The 22528-nt window shown below is 44.2% G+C and overlaps 1 protein-coding gene across 2 annotated transcripts in view; it reads right to left on the minus strand.

Annotated features, from left to right (window-relative positions):
* The window catches only part of ADAM33 (ADAM metallopeptidase domain 33), a 117821-nt gene that overhangs the window by 14477 nt on the left and 80816 nt on the right, over nt 1-22528 (minus strand). For both annotated transcript variants that reach the window (XM_085642699.1, XM_085642700.1), the window contains 5 exons: nt 19364-19523; nt 11597-11650; nt 11445-11516; nt 10111-10280; nt 2152-2236 (listed from right to left, as the gene is read on the minus strand). In XM_085642699.1, coding sequence (XP_085498825.1) covers nt 2152-2236; nt 10111-10280; nt 11445-11516; nt 11597-11650; nt 19364-19523 — 541 coding nt within the window. The remainder of the gene's footprint in view (nt 1-2151; nt 2237-10110; nt 10281-11444; nt 11517-11596; nt 11651-19363; nt 19524-22528) is intronic.

The following is a 22528-nucleotide window of genomic DNA, read 5'->3' on the forward strand; positions in this document are numbered from 1 at the left end:
TGCTCCACTCCCTCCCCGCTGCCAAATTTTTAAAAAGGTATAAATAAGGCACTTAGCTGTTTTTCTGCCGCCTCCCGTGCCTTGCCGCTCTCCTTCCTGCTCCTCTCGCTTCCTCGACGTCCTTCTTAAAAAAAAAAAAAAGCACTACGTTGTAAAGCTTGCGCATGCGCACTCACAAGACGTACAACGTAGTGTTTTTTTTTAAAGAAGGAGGCGAGGACACGAGAGGAGCAGAAAGGAGAGCGGCGAGGCACGACGGGCTGCAGACATGCAGGTAAGTGCCTTATTTATACCTTTTTAAAGCATTTGGGGGGGGGGAGGAGACTAACTCTGCTCCACCAAGGAGGAGGAGTTTTGCCTACCTCCGCGTTCGCCACGGAGCGCGGAGTAGGCAAATCTCTGCAAACTCCACTGGCGGAGAGGAGTTACCTGTCTAGGGTTAACTTTCACATGAGCGATACATAAGCCAATCCTTCTCCGGAAGAGCCACAAGGTTATGGAACTCTCTCCCGCTGAGCATTTGCCCGCCCATGTCAAGTCACCTTAAAAAACAGACCTATAAGCTCTTCTCTTTGAACGACACCTGGCCTAACCTGCTCCTACTGTTTAGTGCAGAACAATCTCTACTAGCACAAATGATTGTTGTCCAGCTTGTGGTACTGTACCGCCTTCTTGTCACTGCTATGTTTTAGCAATCTGGCCACCAATCATACACTGTAAAATTGTTAATATTCCCTGAACCACAAGCTCCGGTTTATCTGAATTGCACTTCAGATAGCTTTGTTGCATCCGTCTAATAACCTGCGATAAACAATTTTTAATGGTGGAGTCTGAAGTGCCAGAAACTCTATCCAGTGCCAGAATGAGCAGAGTGTCATCAGCATATGACACTACTTTGACCCGAACGATCAGTATAGCCAAATAGACATTGAAAAGAGTAGGATACAGGGATGAACCCGGGGGGACACCATACTGGGGCTCCTTCTTATCTGAGGCAGTGTGGGACATGGTAACCATTTGGGACCTGTTATATAAAAAATGATTTAAGCCATTTCAATGCCAATCCACAGACCCGTATGCCTGCAAGTCTCTGTATATCGAAAGCTGCCGACGGATCTAGCTGTATATTATCTATTTGTTACTGATACATTCTGCGTTTTGTAGTGTGCCTGTTTTGTGTAACCTGCTTGTCACTGTTGTGCTTTACAATGAATATGTCAGAGTCGTTCTACCTCACGGTGAGACTAACCTGGTGTTCTCACCTTTTAATGTAACTTTTCTTTTTCTATTTGCATACATGCCAACCCTCCCGATTCAGGCGGGAGACTACCGATTTCAAGTCTAGTCTATCGCCTCCACATTCCAGCTTGCAGAAACCCAATTCGGAGTTCAGTAGAACTGCCCCAAAACAAATTTTCATGCCAGTGGGCTAACGAAATTGGGGGGGGGGGGGGGGGGGGGGCTGGCAAGTGCATGGAGGGGGGGGGCTCTCCCTGGGGGCTCTACCTGCCACTTTTGCTAATGGGGCCCCCTCGAGGTCAAGGGACACCAGTACCATGGGTGGGGGGGGGGGGGGAGGTGCTTCACCACTGGTTGAGGACTGTCACGCACTCTCCAATCAACCCTTCCAAGAATGACCTCTGACATAAAAGGTTAGCACTTTATCCTTAATTCTCGGAGATGGAGTTCAGAGCATGTGACCGGCTTCATCATTTTATTTTTGGCAGTTTTACCGAGTGCAAACAAAAACAGAGTTTAGTTCTCTGTTTTTGCATATGTTATTAAACTGCCAAAAATGAAATGTTGCTCATCTGTCACCAACACATACTATAGACCCGATTCAGGCAGAATGTCTCTGCTTCAATACAAGTCAGTCAAGGAAAATACATTTTATATAAAATCACATAAATAAATAAAATACATTAATATCTCCTGACTAACATGCTGAGCAAAAAGTGTTGCGCGCCAACCACCGAATAAATGCCTATTAACATTACATTTCATGTATTGCCACTGGAGGGCGCGCCTACCCCACACATTCATATCACCCATTACCATGGCCTCCAGACTGCGCAAAGCCCACTCATGATCCCGAAAGATTACTACAACAAAATAGAAAGGCTAAACGCTCCATTAGAGTTCACACTTTACCTTGATGACGCCTCCGCTCTGGTGAGGGGTGCACATTTTTGACACAAACGCTTCCCCCAGGGCATAATTTTTAAAATCCACGCCACTGAGAAAAAAGAGAAAGAACTGTTTAAGGACCCAGAACACACCGATAAAGCAGAAAGACCGGTTGGAAAAGCCTAAAGTGTAAGTTCCTGCATCTGCACACCACGGCGATTCAATAACTCGATTAACGAGCAACACACATGTTAGAAACAAGTATACTTCACAGTGGGTAAAGGCGGCAGGGGCCACAAGCGACCACGCCCTGTTTAATAATTCAGTTATTCACTGGTAATCTTCGAACTCCGATTAGCCCTCTTCTCAAACTAGCACTCACAATATGAGGTGTTTTAGCCTCCCTCAGGCATCACGTTACTTAGCCATGGCCAATCAGACAGATATCCAGTAAAAAACAACCCTTAATATGGTAGGTAACAAAAGGGGTTTGGGGGTTGCCAACCGTAGGGAGGTCTCCACCCCGGGAGGTTTGGGAGGGGGAGGGGCAGCTATTAAAGACAACTATTTAAGGCTATCCTAGAGGCGCTCCCAGCCACCATTGTAGGTTTGGTGACCTGGTGGCTGGGAGCGCATAGTAGTTGGTAGAATATTTTCCCCAAGCTACCCCCTCGCACCCCTTTTCCTTGGGTAGGGTTTCTTATGCAGCTTTTTGGTCATGGGTTTTTTCTGGCGGCGTTATTGGGACAGGTACGCATGGGGTAGTTTGTAGTCTCGCTTGGAACAGGTGCAGTGCACAAGTTTTTTAAGTTTGCCAGGGGTGGCAGACGTCTTTGGGTTACCTTTGAAAGTTGGGGTCATGGGCAGGGAAAGGGTAGGCAGATAATTTAAGGTTCAGTTGTAGAAGTTTGGTGATTTACAGTTTTAGAGAGGAAGGATTAGGAGGTTGGTTAATAGAAAGTGTATAATTGTACTGCAGTGCACTGTAATGTTGTTTATATGGTGATGGCAGGGTAGGGGCATGTTGAGGGGAGCGTGGGGGCGGGGTCAGGTATTGGATGTATAGCGAGGTTCTGCCCCCCCCCCCTCCTCCCCTCCCAAGGGGACAGAGTCCACAACACTTCTGTACAGTCCCAAGCTAAATTAGGGGAAACAGGCTGTGTAGGGGAAAGGGAGGGAGGGTCGTAAGTATTGGTGCATGAAGAAGGGTATTCAAAGTAATGAAGATTACCGGTAAATAAGGGATTCATTACCTCCTGAACCCGCTTCTCGTACCACGACTTACTATATGAGGATATACCAGAGCAATCGGCACAAGCTGATTCACTGCCAAACAAGTACTCCCAAAGTCATGCAAGACAAACTTTTAATGCAGATTCAGGCGACATAATTATTTTAGGGAACAGAAACAGCCAAAACACTAGTACCAACATTCATAGAATCGAAATTCTGAACATTAGGTTCATAGTGAAGAAAAAAAGTAGGCAATGTAGACCAGGTAGCAGCCCAGCAGATTTCCAAAACAGAAGCCCAATCCGCCTCACCATACCACGCGGGGATCTGCCATCAATCCACCCAGGAGCGTCAGTGTCCTGAGCAGTGTAAGCCATAGAAATTAGAGATCTGATCCACCTGCTCAAAGATTGGGTAGAGGTCTTTTGTCCCTGATGAAAAATGCTAAAGTTCACAAACAAATTATCACATTTTCTATATTCTTGAGATCTAGACAAATACATTTGAACAGCTCTCAACACATCCAAAGTATGTAAGGCCTCTGCTTCTGGAGTCAGAGGAGCGGAAAAGAAAGAAGGCAAATATATCTCCTCATCCTGATTGAAGGAAGTCAAGACCTTAGGGTGAAACCCTGGACCGAACTTAAAAACCAACCGGTCAGAGAAGATTCTTAAATAAGGGGGCCTGATGGATAATGAACCTAACTCCAAGTCTACGTGCAGTGGGAATAGCCACCAAAAAGCATCCTTTGAAAGACAAATGCTCAAACTCAGCTCCTCCAGCAGTTCAAAAGGAGAAAGTTGAAGTGCTCTAAGGACCAAAGGGAAGACCCAAGGACGGGAAGAGAAATAACATTTGGTTTCATTAACGAAAATCCCTTTAACAATCTTGCGCCAATAGAATACATTTCGGGAACACCCCAAGGAGCTAGCTGCCCATTGGACCCTCAAAGTGGCAACCATCACACCGTTGTCAAAGCAGTCTGTAAAAATTGAGGAATCCATCATGATCCACACTCTACGATTTAAGGATCGTTCAGTAAACCATTTAGGGATGGTGGGAATATGGTTTCCTAGTAGAAAGGTTTCTAGACTGTTGAACTAAGTGAACTACTGGAGTAGCAAGTGCCAAATTCCTCAAAGCCCGCCCTGCAACAGCCTTAGTGTCAGCGGCATTCTCTTGTACGCTTCCAGACACAGGACGAGAAGGATGAAGAAGACTCTGATCCAGTGGAATTGACCACCCAAATCTACTGCCATCAACCCCATTCTTGGCCAAAAGGCGGCTACTAGAACCGGACACATTCTCCCTCTTCAGTCTGACGAGTAGTTGAAGTATCAACTGAAAGGGGGAAAGACGTACAGCAGGACGTGAGGCCCTGGACCAATGCGTCTATCCCCCAAAACCCTTGTTCCCGGAACTGTGACAGAAAGGAAGGAAGAAGAGTATTGGCATCGGAGGCCTAAAGGTCTACCTGAGGAGTACCAAACCTCCGGAACAATTACTCGAACACCTTCAGAGCTGAGAGAGAGAACTGTGCCCTCTCAGTCCTAACTCACAGACATGGCCTAACGTGACGTCCAGTGGCATACCAGACAAAAGTCGCGGGAGGAAGGGAATACTCTGCTGAGCCTGTCGGCCAAACAATTGCCCTTCACTCAAAAGTATGTCACTGTGAGAGATAATAGATGGGTCTCTGCCCAGCACCGTATCTGCAATGCCAGGACTGCTAAGCTCTGTACACCGTGCCAGATTGTTTATATGAGATTTTGTGACCATATTGTCTTTTCTGACTACACCCATCTGATTTTGTAATGAACAGTAAATATGAAGGAGAGAGAGAGAAAGACGGCCCTGATTTCCTTCCAGTTGGAAGAATGGCGCATCTCCTCTAAGCACCACTTCCCTGAACTGACTGACTGCCTAGCGCTCCAACAAACCTCACTTGTTTCTGACTTTAGAACACATGGGAGGGTTGGACAAAGGAATCTCCTTGAGGACGTGAATGGGGTCCAACCACCCCCAGCATTTGCACCCAAACAGCGTTCGACAGAGACACCACTCGGTCGAGGCTGCGTAGTGAGCCAGGAGATGCTGCACCAAGGATCTCAGGTGAAGGCATGCCCAAGGAACAACAAAGAGACACGCTGCCTAAAATAAATTATAAAGATCAACATGAACAACTTGAAATACATGGACTCTACGGTGGGAATTAACTCCCAACAACCTACATCTTACCATTTGACTGCGGAGATGCAGCCACTCCATTACAGATTTCTCGAACTGCTGTCCCATTGAGCATATAAGACTCTGGATAATCAGGGCGCTTGTAGGAGGCGGGCTGGCAATTACCAGGTTTGTCTGAAAATGTGCTCCACTGAACTCCAGATTCTAAATTGGAGAGAGCGGAGACTTCTCTACATTTACCAAAAGACCAAAGTTGCTCAGAGTGTCACAAACTAATTTGGTATGATCCTGAAGGACAGTCTCTGAAGGAGAAGGAACCAACCAATCGTCCAGATAAGGGTGGATCAGAACTCCCAGGGTAAGAAGATTGGCCACAATCGGTGCTGGAACTTTCCAGAAGACATGTGTGGTTGATGTCAGACCAAAGAGGGCTTTGAACTGCCAGTGCTGACCCCCACACGAAATCTGAGGTATTTCTGATGAGGAGGAAAAATAGGGATGCGGAGATAAGCATCCTTTAACTCCGGGGCCGCCAACTGTTACCCTCGAGACACCAGAGGAATTATCTTCTGCAGAGTTTCCTTCTTGAAAAGTGTTTTCCTGAGAAAAAGAGTTCAATTTTCTTAAGTTGAGAATAGGTATGAATTTTCCGAACAGCTTTTTTTACCAAGAAGAGTAAAAGTCATTTCCTTGTTGATTTTCCAGACCAGACAAATAGCATTTTTTTTAAAAACTAGGTCTGATATTTCCTGAATCCAGGCCAATGACACAGCTGTATCCTGAACCAAACCTGTGTCTGGATTACCGCATGTAATCCTTTTCCACAATCTGCAGAATCCAAGCATTTGAAACACTGCTTTGCCATTTTTAAAGAAAAAAAAGACAGGTGCCCCCTGACCGTGGTTTCGGCATAGTCGGGAACTCTTCCTGGCCTGTCGAGTAGGCATCAGGGGTTTTGAGGTATGATGTGTACGAGAGTAAGACAGATTTAACAGGTTTCCTTTTGAAGGAAAATTAAAGCAAAATTCGTTTTGGCATCTACCTCTCATAGGTCTTTTGGAAAATTCAGGCTTAAGCCAGGGTCTTGATAATGGAGTGTGTTTTTGATTTTTAAAAGCCCTTCTCAGCTGATGCTCTAATTCCTTCCCAAAGGGCTTATTGCCTGGTAAAGGTAGATGTATCAAACCAGCCTTCAGGGCACCGTGTGCCTTCCAATCTCTCAAGTAGATCTGACGTCTAGTAGCCTTATTAGAACCAATAGCCGAAGCAGAAGCCTTAAGAATGTCACAAGAACATCTGGAAGAAACTTTGCCTGAAATTCCATGCTGGTGAATACATCTGAACATCTGACCCCTCTTGAATGGCTGCATTTATCGTCTAAAAAATCTTTAATCAAAAACTGAGACACAGACAGCATGGAGTGCAGCGATAATGCCTAAATTAAGACCAGAAAAATCAATTTTTAAGGAAGCTTCAATCTTCCGATCCACAAAGTCAGAAACCGGGACTTCATCCGATACCACAGAAGAGTATCCCACCAAATTAGCCAGCATCTGGTCAATTTTAGTCACTGAAGGAATCTCCACTTCACCTTTGCCAAAGGGTACAACTTAGTGAGAAATTTCAGGAGGTCAGTGTTATCCGGGTTTTTCCATTCCCTCAACAAGAGATCTAGAACCACCCAGACATGTAGGAGGGTGGTAGTGTAATTGATGAAATACCCCATAACTACTACTTGGAGAGTCATCCTCCATTAGTATATTATGATTATCACTCAAGTATCTAAATAAAGAAGAGGGCTCAGATTTTGGGATAAATTTACTCTTAGGAATCGACTCAGGAACCTGAACGTCATCATCGTCATACTCAGATAATGGCCATGACGAGTCTGACGAAGGAGAAGAAACATCAAAAGAGGAATTAGAACAGGTGGGTAAGGATGGAGAGAAACAACAACGACCCCGTCCCTGGATTTATGATGGGCATCCGACAATGAAGAAATCAAATATTGCATCTGATCCTCGGAAAGATCAAAACCACCAGAATCAGGCACAGAAGAAGAAAGTCCTGCTTACGCCTTTGGCCATGGCCGTCATCATCCTGGGCCTTTGAGCAGTGATGAGTGAACCGATCAACAAAAGGGAATCAGCCATCAATTTCCCCAGCGCGAGAGCAAGGCTTTAAGCATTGGGCCAGCACTATTCAAAGATCCCCCGAACTGCGAGGGACAGCACAATGAGCCCGACGCGCCGGGCACCAAAACACGTAAAAATAATGGCGGTAATGCGTGCCCTTCTCCAGTGAAGCGATACGCTACGAGGCCGCAGGATTTAATACAATGATTAGCACAAGAGGAATGCGCCCTACATGGTAGGCAACATAGGCGCATCATATACCTGTAAAAACAATCGTTCACCAAGGGCAATGCCCCCAGCATAGTTGTGAAAAGGCAATGCCTTTGTAAAATATGAACTTTAGAACAATCCCTCACCATAAACACAAAGCCCAGCAATGCACCACCAGGGAGGGAAAGATAAAATGCCTGGAACATGTCCCCAGGAGGCCCCGCCTCCCAGGGCTTACCCGTTAATCTTTCAACAAGCACCTCTATTTGTCTGTGATGCGAAGAGCAGACAAAGAACCCAGGAAGTGTTGTGGGCTCTGTCCCCTTCAATTAGCATATTGGTAGGAAGGGTATAGGTGGGGGGGGGGGGGGTTATTACTGGATAGCTTTCTGATTGGTTATAGCCAAGTCACGGTATGCCTGGGGGAGGATAAAACACCTCATATAGTAAGTACTGGTACGAGAAGAGGGTTGAGGAGGTAAAGTCGCTGCTGAAGACCGTGGCTTACTATTTAGCATTGTACAATGGTTTCATTTTTAAGGAGTTTGCAGTTTTGTGTTCCAGTTGTGCTACATGCATAGACAACCCTTTTAGTGAGAACACATCTTTCTAGTTATTTCTGAAATATATTGACCAGAGAAGGCTCAGATATTGCATACTGGCACGAATCCTTCAAGGTGAGACCCTGTCTTACAGCATTGAAACCTTTCAATATTAATCAATGTTTCATGTGGAGTTTGAAGGAGAAGGTAATAGACTATAAACCAGCAGGTCTAGCACCCTGACGAACTTACAGCTTTCCCACCCTATTCAGAGGTTGGGGGCCGGTAGAATAAGCCTCAGATGGCTAAGCTATTAGCAGTGCTTAATTTGAGCCGCTGGGGCCACCAACACTTATTTGTATGGCCGGCCCTTATTTTTCCTCATCAGACATTTCCCGAGAGAACCAGAAGGAAAAACACACAAAGGGACAAGAAGGAGGAAGAGACAGACAGAAAAAAACATCACCAATGGAGAAAGCAGGAACCTGCAGTAGTGAGGTCAAGCAGGAAGGAGTATCTGAGAGTGGAGTAAAGAGGCTCGTGGTGGATTCGGGACTACGCAGCCTTGGTACTGGGCGAGTTGACATTTAGTAGCACCGGCAGATCTTTGGGCACTGGCCCTTATTATTGTACAAATTATGCATTGGCCACCACAAACTAGTGACCAGAAAGACCTCCATCGTGGCTCTGATTTCTGAAAGAGCGCCCTACGTGTATCTGATGCACATTTTTTCTACCCAGGCCACCATGTAAGGCAATGCAGACCTAGACAGGCATATTAGCACTCCCCCCCACATGCAGGGAGGCAACCTCCAGCATGTCAGGGTCAGTGCTTTTATTTGAAGAAATACATTTCTAGCCAGGTGTGAAATTGCCAATCTGACGCGCATCTGTAAATCTGGTGGGCGGTTCTCTGCCAGGATGGCAGATGGTGGGCCACCCACCGCACCTTAAAAGACTCAAACTGTGCAGCAGATAGAAAGCTGTGCCACAAAAGAACAAACATCCCTGGGTACAGCGGTAGAGCAGGGGGGCCAAGTGGGCGCTACCCTCCAGAACCACGCAAGCCATTACAACGCATGGCTTTATAACGCGCTCTTAACAATGACCCGCTTTAACCACTGCACTTCTTTAGCACACAAGTCTTTACAACCTGCAATGACTTGCCTTCGGGGAAAGTGCTGGACTTTGGAGAGGTGTAAATTACTATTCCAACTCCAGTCCGTGCAACAATAGAGAAAATGTTGGATTTCGAAGTCCAGCGCTGCTTCCCCGACGGTAAGTCGTTGTATAGACTCTCGTGGTGAAGGAATGCAGTGGTAAAGACGCCTCATTGTAAAGACCACATTGTTAAGGCACTGCGTAGTTAAGACACCGTGGTAAAGTGCTGTTTCCCTGTCTCACGAACATAAGATTCAGGAAAAAAAAACACAACTCTTGCAACTGGGACCAGGGGCAAAAAAATGTATGTTTGCATTAATGATTTGGAAAGGACATTATATAGAAATACAGGTTGCCTAAGGTGTCCTAGGTAATACGTTTAATTAAAAAATGTTAAAAAGCCACGTGACATCCATTAGGTATTTTCAAAGTGCTATTCAAGTAGAGCTAAATGAACACCCAGCTTGTGGGGCACAAGGACAGGCCGGGTGGTCAGTCTGCAGGGGGGTGAGTACCTTATGAGCTGAATATTATCGTGGTTCTTTCGAGGTAGGAGCTCACTTTTCCTCCATTGCAGGAAAGTCTTGAGCGTGGAAGGCGCCTTATCCGAAATGTTGACTTTGTTCTCCTGTGACCAGATTTCAAGTCCCACCAGAAAGATCTGGAAATTAATTTTCAAAAATATCTGGAGAAGAGAGACAGCAAGATTGAGTGGCAGATTATCTAGTTCTAAAGGCATGCAACAAGGGGAAATGTTGATGGTTGTAATGATTTTTTTGTATTATTTTATTGTAGCCGTTTGATCAAGTGCCAAGCTGAATTCTGTGGAGGCGTTGTGGCTCTCGACCGTACACATAATATTTAAAAACACATATATGCTATCAACTAAGGAAATACTTTGGGAAGACTAAAAATACAATATAAATTCAAATATACAACAGACCTGGGAGAGAATAGAGTAAAGCTAAAGCGGTGGGAGACATGGCATGGTTATCTGAGCTTGCATGGACAGTCCAGAGTAAAAAAAGACAGATGTTAAACCCTTCTCAAAACACATTTCGACCCATTCCATCTCAGTTATGAGCCCTGTTACAGCCACACCATTGAGGTAATACAAGACACACATGAAGAAATATTACCACAATCGCTCCTCCTTTGTCTTACTTGCGCACATGCAGGCACCTCTAACACCCCCCACCCCAAGAGCGTTTGTGTGGAAAGCATGAGAGTCACCTGTCATAACTCAAGGGAAATTATTTCATAAAGTGGGGTACACCAAACGCGCCTTGTAAGGATTAGGCCTGGAAAAACACGTTCTACACATTTTTCAAAATTAATTCAATTTACTTTGTCAAAAGACTTCTCTGCAAATGTCCTTAAATTGCCTATTCGTTTGAATCTCATTCCGTTTTAGCTTTTACATGAGAAATAATGTACCCTACACTTCCTTTCTGTAGTAGACATAAAAGACAGACTATAAATATTACTGCTTCTTTTGTTTGCGAAACTCTTACTGTTCTGGTTTTTTTTTTAAATAGTATTGCCACAATTCCTAATGTTTTCGGAAATGTCAGATTTGATTTTTTATTTCTTGTGACTTCATGCTCTGCTTGGTACTTACATTAAAAAAAATAATCTTCATTTTTTATCATTAATTTTTTGTTCATCACTTTTGTCACTCAGCAGGTTCTGAGATTCCTACCCTGTGGTCATCGGAAAGGCATTTCAAAGTCACCTTTTTTGCCTAGATGAGTTAGTGGGTTAAAATTCACAGGGCCTGCCTCTTTTGGTAATATCTCAATTACTGCATGTGACATTTGTGCAAAGTCTCAAGCCTGGGATATTTTACCTGATTGATGTGATGTGCCACTGCGATGAGGTGATGTTTCATTTTTTCTAAGTCCTGACCATGGCGACGGAACTAAAAAGGAACCAGAAATAGTTCTAGATCATGCCATCGACTTGACGGCAAGTAAATATTAATGCTTTGTGCAGACTCACCTCCTGTTTGTCAGCCACCAGGAAGAGCTCAATGTTGTACATATCTTGAAGACTCTTAAAAAAAAAAAATAAGAACATGTTTAGAAAAAACACGTTAATAAAATAATTTATGACACTGACTATTCCTAGGTGTTTTATGACATAAGTTGTTAAGGGTTTATAACTCCACAGGTGAATAATGGGCTGCAGGGGTTTATTGTGAAGTGAGAGGGTTCTGCCAAGACAATGGTCCAAGCCACGTCATAGGTCTCCCTAGAGCCCAATATTAAATTGTTAATCTGTTTGTAAAATGTGTTTTAAAGGGGGCAACAGATTTTAATAATCTGTCCAGATATGGTCCCTGTCACTGGGTACTTGAGATCTCTGTGCCTCCAACCCGAGAGCTGTGTACACATATATATGACATATATATCGTATCCAAAAGATCTTATGCTTTTTGTGTTCGAGTCTATTTATGAATTCCTTAAGACGTGCAAAGGACATATTTTGGGAGTCCTGATTTCATTTACACTCGCCAAGGTACTTGCTGGCGGGTGCCAAGCCTGTTTTTTATCTATGCATCCAGGATGTGGAACAACACCCCCATATCACTCAGGACCACCCCCCCATATCACTCAGGACCCCTCCCACCCCCCCCCCCCCCCGCCAACCTGGCTCCATTTCAGGAAAGCGTTGAAGACGCCACATCACGATGCAGCAACAGTCCACTTCTGCCCCCGGAGCCCAGTTACCGCTCCAGTTACTCGCTGACTGTGTAGTTGCCTTGGACCCTGTACAGCACTTCACAGCCATGGGCTAGGTTCGCACTCTACAAATATACATTATAATGTATAACTGCGATCAAATATGCACACGTAGCTTCGAAATCTATGGGTAGCGGGAAAACACGTTTTTATATCACCCTTGGATGCTCTGCAAGTTTCAATTTTAAAGACAACCAAGGTTTAAAATGCTGCATTGTGAAAAAGAGGAGAAACTTCAAGTCGTCAAAACGTCAGTCAGCCCAGGCAGAGAAAGGGTTAAAAAATACACTTCCTAGGTTTGTGAGTGATGGAAAAAATAATAAACCCCCACCACCCCACGTAATCAGCTATCCGGATCGTATACCAAGCTTGAAAAGTTAAAAAGCCCTGAAGCTAACCAGATTCTATTACTCACAATTCTTCTATGTTAGTTCTTGTGAGCTGGTGGAATAGAGAATTGTAAAGTGAAATGTGTATATATTCACTAGGACAACGCTTGTACTTGCCCGCACAAAATGGATGGTGCCGAGAAATGCCGGCTACGACTTCCAACACAGGCTCAGAGTAGAATAACGCCATCATATAGGGGACAGAAAAAGGATAGTAATTCAACTTACTGATCTCTTAAATCTCTGGTTGGACTACCTATGTTAGTGGAGCGTTCTTGAGGTGTTTTTTATCTTTTTTAGGTGTGAAAAGTGTGGTGCGCGTCACAATACAATCTTTTAGCGCACACAATGGAATTAAAAAGAATGTTCATCTCCTCCACTTGCCCCTCCCCCCCCCTCACCATCCTATGCTTGGGGGCACCTGGAGTATAGCCAAGAGCCTTCTAAAGCCCCCCTCCCCCCTTTGCAGCTCAAGTGAAGCCCTTTCGAGACCCACTCCCTGTCCCTCCACTGTAGCATTCCACTTCCCTCTTTAACGGCTCCTCTCTTCTCACAAGTGCCCTATCCATTATATTCTCTGCTTTTAATCCATATTTCCTGTCATCCCCACGCACATTTCATGCCTGTGCCCGACGCATGGCTTTGTCAGTCAGAGCTAATGTTTTACCATTTTTTGTGTATTTCTGAGAGTCTGCAGAGACAGAAAGAGGAGGGTTTCTGATGTATTGGCACAGGTCTGGATTCCTTTTCTTTACCAAAAAGGAGGCTCATCGCACCAGCCGTCGTGCAAGTAATTGTATGAATGCGCGGGAACCCCACATGTCCTTGTTATTTCTCTTTTCTGTTTCACCTTACGGTCACCGGCTCCTTTGTCTTCTTCCTCCCCCTCTCCCCCACCTCCTTGTCCCTCTCTGCTCCATTCATCCTGCCACAACCCTGGTTTTCCACCTCCTCACCTTTCCAGTTTCTTGCCCCCCCCCCCCCCATTGGGAGGTTCCCATCATCCTTGTGCTGATACCAGGCACCTCTCCTTGGGTTGTCAATGCCCAGATTAGCTGGCAGGGTGGGTGGAGGTCAGTCGCATCCTTGGGTCTGATACTGCTGCCAAGAAGATCCTGGCACTTACGTAATGAGTTGGATATAAAATATGCCTCCACTTTCTTCACTTACTTCTTGAAACCAACACTTGTCTGGTATAGTCTCCTAATGATGTAGATTTCAAATGCAGCCTTATGTGGGTTCTCAAAGAATATTTATTCAGAAATGTCCTTGCAAAGGTGACGGTGCCATTTCATTCACATGGGCTAATGGTATGTTTAGTAGAAGGTTTTCTTGATTTTCCTTTTTGAGAATCATAAATGAAATCTTGCAAGTAATCTAAGCCTAAAGTAGGAGACCCTACTAGATAAGGATTAGTATAAAGTATAATTGAAAACAAGTGAGGTGAATAATTCATGTAATGGATAGGAAAAAAACAGGCTGCAGCAATGCAAGTCAGAATGGAGTTCACCTAGGCCTATCTATGCTTGATGATTGTGACAGTCGACTTATCATCAGAATGCCGACAATCCTTCTCTCACTTGACGCGGAGAACGCTTTCGACAGAGTCAACTCGGTCTTATAGTCTGAAGTCCCGGATAAGACCGCTATGGGGGAGAGAAAGAAAACTTACATTTTAACACTTTATGTCAGGCCCTCTACTAAAACCAAACTAAACTGAGAACTCTTAGGCCCTATCCCCATATTTACAGGCATGTCGTAGGGATGTTCTAGCTCCCATGGTGCAGCTTCAGCGGATTTACTGTAACCCGGGCAGTAAGGACATCAAGATAGGCGAGGTGGAAAACTACTGGCAATTTTTGTGGACAACATCTTGCGCTGTGTCACAGAGGCAGAAACCTCACTTCCTGCTCTCCGTATTGAGCAGGCCAGGTATGCAGGTGTTAATGGGTTACAAATCTAGGGGCATGGAGTGGCTGGCCCACAAAACCGTACTAGATATCCCGTAATGGCAGCACGTTTTGTTTGGTCTGACAGCCCTATAAAATACTTGGGCATATGCCTCTCACAAAGCACCAAGGCCATATATGCCTGTAATGCCCCTCCAGACGCTCTTTAAGGGCTTATACAGATGGTGCAGGATGGAGACTTCACGGATGCGAAGAATAGCGAGCATAGAAACTGTACCTACTTCCCCGTCTATTATATGCCATACAGTCCTCATCATTGTGGCTTCCTGCTTTGATCCGGACTCAGGTTCATGATAAACTGATAACATTTGTATGGAAATGGAAAAAGCCTAGGCTGTCCTAAACAACCTTCGTTTGGCCCACAGTTGAGGGCCAGCCAGATATACGCTCATATGTCCAGGCGGCCCAAAATCACCCTGCCTTAAAAAGAAATCATAATCCAGATCAGAAAACCTGGATTCAGGTGGAGTAAACATACCCTAGCATTCCACTCCAACACTTGTGGCTCCCACGTAAAGCTTGGCAAGGGATACAAACCAGCTTCGATCCACCACATCCCCTTATAGCATTGGTAACGGTGACTCGATATAGAGGGTCCATGACTTACCGATCCCCTCGGACACCTATCACACACAACTCAGACTTCTTACTGGGCGCGTTAGACCCCATTATTTGCACTTGGAACTCTAGAGCTATGCCGAAGCTAGGCAAACTCTTTGAAGATGGTGCGCTACTGTCCGCTGAGGCGAGGAATCACCGCTTTAAATTTACATAACCGAGGCCTTCCAACTAACCCAGCTATTGCACTATGATATGTGGAGCAGAGATTTCAAAGAATGAAAATTCAAAACGTATAAAACCCTACTCTGTGGCTTCATTTCTCCACCCATTGTATCCAAACATTTCCAAGTCTCATAGTTATGAGAATTGCCTTCCTGCGCGTCAGTGTCACGGAAACTGTGCAATAAACAGTGCACTCACTTGAAAGAGCCTACTTCCCCAACATAGGCTTCTGCAGTTTCCCATTATGGAAACTTGGTTTTCTGAAGCCTGGGGTTCTAATATTCAAGATTGTGTGCCGGAGGACTGGACGATGCTCCCGCGGGATCCATGGTTAGAAAGGCGGTAGCGGTGCAACTGTTTTCAGAGCAGGCTGCTCACAGGTACATATCGACGCTAGTGGAGTCAGTGAGCTGGGCTAATCGCATGCACACTAGAACAAATTCTCTTTACTTAGACGTAGCTTTTTTTTAAAGCGTTCTCTCATTACATTTGTAGATTAGATGGCTACATAAATTGTTTGTGCACGCCTTTGAATCATTAAGAATCCCTCAATTTACAACAAATTGTTCCTGAAGCTTCTCAAAAATCAGGTCACCTATTAGGCCTCATGTGTTTTTTAACCACAGACCATGCCTGGTGCACCATCTCAGACCCTGTGACTTGGTCAGACTGGTTTCAATCACTTTTGATATTAGGAATCCTTTGGGAAAAGTGTTTATGCAAGATTTGGAATCAGTTTCAAAAATATCTTATGGCCTCAAAGGATTTATCCTTTCAAGCAGAAGACTTTGAACATCTGCACAGTTCCATCAGGCGTTTACGTTCTCTGTGTATGAGACGGCCCCATTGGAGGGAAACTTTAGAAAAATGAAACTTTAATAAAGGTATATGGGTTACCCCCCAAACTGAAGGGATAGAGCAGACGTTAATTTAAGAGTTACTATCCTGAGAATAAGGTCCTTCACCTAATGCAATATAGGAAACACAATCAGCTTTTAAGGAAGGAAAAACCGAGATATTACTTCTTCCACATTAAAAACTCAGAAAACCCTCCTCAACTGTGGACTAACTACTTAATCCGATAGGTTAAAATCACAGATTATTCCTTCGCTCTCCCGGATAGAATCACCGCAGTATTTCGGTTCTTCCAAAGGGCCTACAATCAAAGATATATTCTTCAGGACAATACCTTTCAGCCCCTAAACCGCACAGATAATTGGGAGAAAGGTCAGGGAATATGTATTCTAGAATTTCAAACTATTTAACCACAGTAGTGAAAAAACATAGTTTATCTCATAAAGCAACTGGTTCGCCACTTGAATCTTAGCTCATTAAAAAATGTACCAGCAGAAAAGAAAGAAATGTGCTCTGCATTATAAGTTTTTTATTAGCTCCCTTGACACAAGGAAACTGCTAGTTGAATTTCAAAAGGCTATTGTACATCCATTGTTTAAAGTAAAGAGTTCCCTCAACAAACAAATTCCCACCCCATTTCTCTACTGTTAAATTCCGTTAAATTGCTTGAGCATGCTGCTACCTGGGAAATTTGAGAATGCGTGCATGATAATCATAGTTGTAACCTCTCCAGGAAGGTTTTCAGCCAGGTCTAAGAAACAAACTGATTGTAACCTGTGTTTTGGACCAGTGGAGCACAGCAGCCGCGGTGAAGCGCTAATCGTTTGACACCTTTGAACATCGGATCCAATTCAGATACTATTACGTGGGCTGGCCAACTCCAACTGTGAGGGGTGTGAGGGGGTGAGAGGTGCAGTGCACAGCTCGGCAATGGATCCATTCCTTTTGGCAAACGAGATTGCAATTTGCACAAGTGGGTTCCTTCACCTTGAAGTACTGACCAGCCCTTTGGGGCGTCCCCCAGAGATCCTTGCTCTCCCACCTCCCGGTCAACACTTACACGACACCATGCCCTCCTACGTTAGTGACTTTGGTTTCTCCCTTTTCATGACTGCGGATGATACCTAGATTTTGTTGGACAATAAAGAGGGGCGGGGAATGCCAGCAGTATTGTCCCTCATGCAACTGTACAGTGATCGATGAACAAATAATGCTTGATTTGGAAACCCTTGAAATCAGAGATTCTAATCCCTCGCAATCCCTCAACTAATTGGGATGTTTATCTTTGGATGAGCTCCATGGGAACTTGTTTTACCAGAGTTAGGGCAGTTAGAAAGTTGAGAGTATTGATTTATGCTAATCTTTCCTTGGCGAACTGAGTTGCCGCTGACTCAAAAAGCTGGTTTTCCCATCTGCACACCATCGCCTCACACAAAAGTTTCATGCTGAACGAGTTCATGCATGCATGTCTGGGTTTTTGCAATTCCATCTAGTTTGGGTTTCCCTCAAAATCACTAGATTGGGTACAGGATCTAAAAATGTTGTTGCTAGAGCGTTACTCAGGTTAAAGAAATGGGACTCACTTTCAAATCATGTGAAACAAATCCCTTGACTTGCTCTAAGGAAAAGGATTATTTTTTAAATCCTTCTGCGTTATGCCCCAGATTCATTACAGTTGTTCGTGTAAGTTTCTGTAAACTTGGCTGAACATCTATAAACCAAGGCACAGCTTGTGGTCTTCCAAAAATCTTGAAGGTCAGAGTAGCAAATGAGAAAGTAGAGCTTTCAAAGATTGGAGATGTAAATTATGGAACTTTATGCCACGGACTGAAAAATAGAATCTGATCATCTGAGGTTTAGACCTGTTATTTTCGACCTAACATTCCTTTAAAGCCATGCAGAGAGGTTGGTTTAAAATCAAGTCCCTAGCAGAAGAATTAGATTTATTACCAATGGCCATTATTTTTTATTCTGCCAAAGACAGCATGCACAGCTTTGACATCAATGGGTGGTATGGTGGTTTGGGGGAATGGGTCAGAAATTAATCAGAAACAATCTCTAGCCAGGGAGAACGTGCCAGGTGAATGACATAATACGTTATGCCTAACAGAGTGGCATGTACCCCTTCAGACACCCAGAACCACAATATAAAGTGCACTGTGAGGGGTCTTGTTTGCCCTTTGCCCTCCTCGGCAGCAATGGTTTGAATAAAGTGCACATTGCAAGTCAGGAAGCCCCTTCTGAGCCATCCTGTGAAGATTTGATGCTGATGGACAGGACAGGATGGAAGCAAATGCTCACAATGAGAATCTTCTTCCAGCAGAGGCTTGCTTGGATGAATGACTATTAACCCCTCTTGCCTCACACAGCAGCTTAGCCCTTCGTCCCGCCTTCCCTCCTCCCTAGAACCACAAAGTCCAGCTAAAGTGCACCGTGCAAGGGCCATTTGTGACCTTCATGGCCCATCAACCAACCCACCAACAACAGCAGTCCAAATAACCCCTCTCCCTGAAGAGCACAAGATATTTGTACATAGTTTACCCCCAAATTCTGCCATGCTGGGAACATGCCCGATTGTCCATTGTAGTCCGTTGTTTAACATATGCATTGCTGTAACACAGTGCCAGAACTACATGTTTGAGTGTGTGGCTGTCATGGGGGTAACATGGGAGCACATATGCAACAGACGAAAAACCTTTATTACAACAATACAGACTACAAAACACAGGCTTCCAAAACATTGATCAGACAAATATTTCCCAACAGTGATCTTGACCTACACCTTATACCCCAAATGAAGCACTTTCCCCCAAATATGCCAAAACTGGAGTTAGCCGACTGATGTAACCCAAGATTTATTAATTCTATATCATTGGAATTTTTGCCATGATAAATGTGTGCAAGGTTGTGATACTGGCATCCTTTGTTTTGGAGTCAACATCCTAGCAAATTATCTTACTATCAGCTTTTTTCATGCCATTGGTAAAACAGTCGCAGATTTTATAAAAACTTGTACTTATATCTTACCACATCGCTGTATTGACCAGCGGACAGAAGCTTCCTCTTACTGCCATTATATGGATGTGTTTCGGCTCTTCGAAATGCAAGGTTAAAGACCTTCTTCTGGCTGCTGCCTGTAGAGTAGGTGTCAATGCTGTACGTCTCCTCTCCAAGCATTACATAACCACTGAAATAAAAAAGAAAGCACTCTTTATCCACTTGTCGCTTTCTTGACACAGCTGACCACAAATACTAGGATCAAAAAATATAAGAAGACCCTCGCCGGCACTGGGACATCCACTAACCTAGCATTCCACTCTCAAAGCCCGGTCTTATCTACTTGGAAGGGGAATTTGCTAGTGTTCATTAAGGTTATGATTTGCAGACTACAGTATAGCATGCACACATCATCTGCAAAATGTGCAAAACTGAAATATAAATGTATAATCTCTCCTGAATATTGTTCCCAAGTGGGTTTACGTTCATCGTAAGCAACAAAGAAACATATTTAAAAATTCACACTAGAGATAAAGCCTTAAAAAAAATGACAAACTGAATGAACTTAATACATTTCAATATAAAGTGTATCACAAAGAGAATTTGCAGGTTCCGCTATATTTGGGGGGGGGGGGTCTTCTTGCTGAAGCAACAGCCACCTCTCATTGGTCTGGTGTTTAGATGAACTGTTCTTCAATGGAATTATAGAATGTAGAAAGTTGAGAATGTATTTTTCCTTTTATACTGTTTTTGAATTTTAGCATTAGAATATTTGGCAATTAGGGCTCACCTTCTGCCTGCGTGCATATGGGTATCCCACTCTTGTTGGCTTCAGAATTAAATATTCATTTCTTCACTAGTTCCCGTATTCTCTCATTTAAGGCAAAATCATTTTTAATGAGATGATTATAAATTGTTGATCTTTTGGTAAACTGATTTTGAAACTATTCACATCTCTTTTGCAGCCTCTAATGAACTGACATGGCAGTTCAGGCTGGACTGTTCCTATTGGGTCAGGACCAAAGCTGATTTGCATATGGCTGTATCCTGTCTGAAAAATGAAATTGCATAATCAGCAAAAAAAAAACAACAAAATGGATTGCAGCCCAGAGTAATTACCAGTGGCTAACACTGCTTCAAGTAAACCACCCTTCACTTTTTGTGTTGCTCAGTGCGATGCCCCAAGTGTGACAGGTATGCCCAGAAGTGGGTTCCGTGCAGCTTGTGCACCATGGCTATAGCTGCACCCTGCATGCGAGACTCGACAAGGCCGAAATCGGTCTGGCAGTGGCTTGAGTTCTTGTTCAAAGAAGATCTGGCCTGGATGTATTGTTCCTATTAGATTAGGAACAAAGCTGATCTGGCTGGTTCATGTCTGGGGTAGCATGATGGGGAAAAAATACTGGACTGGATTTGGCCGCAAGTGAATACCAGTGGCTAAATTAAAGTATTCCACGTATCCCTTTTTCTGGTCTTAAGAGTCATGAAGACATTTGAAGCCTCAGGTTCAAGAGCCACAATCAATTACTTTTTAGAGAGACCCAACAGCACAATGTGGACAGGCTAGGTGTGTGAAGAGCAGTCAGCCCTTGCATGTTATCATGGTTGAGCGGTGCTTGATGACATGCCCATTACTCTACATTTTGATGAATTGACGTCCATGAACACAAACCACAAAGATAAAAAAGTGTCCGGGACATCAGTGGAAGTTTAAATCTCCACCCAGTACAACAAAGTTGGAACTGAGAGGATTTGCACCCTTCTACTCCGCTTTTAAGAGAAACCAATTTTACCAGCTTGCATTTAAAAAACTTTCCATGACGGCTCTGAGATGAAGAGAACTAAAGGGGATTATTGAGATGTATAATTTTAGTTTTTCCCAAAACCACAACACATAGGTTCCATGGGTTTTTGAACTCAGAAATACATGAGGGATGTCAATTTAAAAGTAAGCATTGTGCAACCCTTAGTTTTCCGTTAAATAGAGGTTAGATTGAAACGTTCTATAGCTAGTACGCGGTAAAGTTCCTTAAAAATACTAACATTTACTATAAGATCACACATTTCAAACGGCAAGGCACGCTCACATTTGTGTTTATGCTGTTAGCTTAGTAAGACTTTTATAGTCAATAGTCAACTGGTGCCATATTACATATAGTGCCCTAGGGGTGCAACAGGTGTGTGCGCACCCTTTATGAGCCCCCGGGGCACTATGGTATTACAGAAAGGAATGCAAATGCACATGTAGCGCCCGTGCTATCCTGAGAGGGCGCTGTCTCTAGTGACTTAGCCGTAGCTCCATGCAAATGAGAGACTCACTTTACCTCTGCTCCGTCGCCTTATTACTGACCCGGGTGGAGAGGCAATCATGCCCGTAGGTGGCACACTGTCAGTGTGTCCACCTGAGGGCAGCCATCTCAAAGGGTGCAAGGGGTTCATCCCATCGACTCCTCCAGACATCCCCCTGCAGGCGGGTGCAGTCACTTGCCTCACCCATCAGCAGGGCATCTCTCTCTGCTCCTCACTGTGCAGTTGGGTTGCTGTCTACATGGAGAAACATGCAGCAGCTTGTAAATAGCTGCTATGTATTTTACTGCTGCCCGGGGGGGGGCTGAGGGGGGGCAGTATATTCATTGTAATAGTGTGCACTGTCCCTCTGTGCACCCGGTACCCTTTGTGTCATTTGGGCCCTGGTTACACATACCTAATTTGAGGAATACTGTTTGTCAATAGTTCCAGTTACGTCATTATGCCACTTAAACTGCTAAGCCGTATTCAAAAGCATGTAAACGTTCAGCAGCATAATTTGTATCAATGTAACTTGCCCATACGCACAGCACTGTTTAACGGACTACTACTTAATTGTTTTAATATGCATAAGAGACTAAAGCTCGGTATCACCTACCACACATCCTGACCAACCAGAAGATATAGACTTAAGGTCAACACAGTGTGGTTTGTTCAGGCCAACAAGGCAACTCTAGTCAGCCACCTCTAGCACCACGTCATGGGGTGACCACATTGGCCCTAAAAATAGCCATTATGGGCCAATTTCCAGGAAGGACAAGCAGCCAAATGCCATTATGCCGAAAGAACAAAACTCCTAGCCTCAGCCCCGATAACTGTACGCCTAGAAAATATCTCTTCAGTGTGTGACCGAAGCATGTGAAGTGAGGAAAAGACTGACATCGCGTT

This window comes from Triturus cristatus, chromosome 2_2 (genome assembly GCF_964204655.1).
Source record: "Triturus cristatus chromosome 2_2, aTriCri1.1, whole genome shotgun sequence".
Taxonomy (NCBI): Eukaryota; Metazoa; Chordata; class Amphibia; order Caudata; family Salamandridae; genus Triturus; species Triturus cristatus.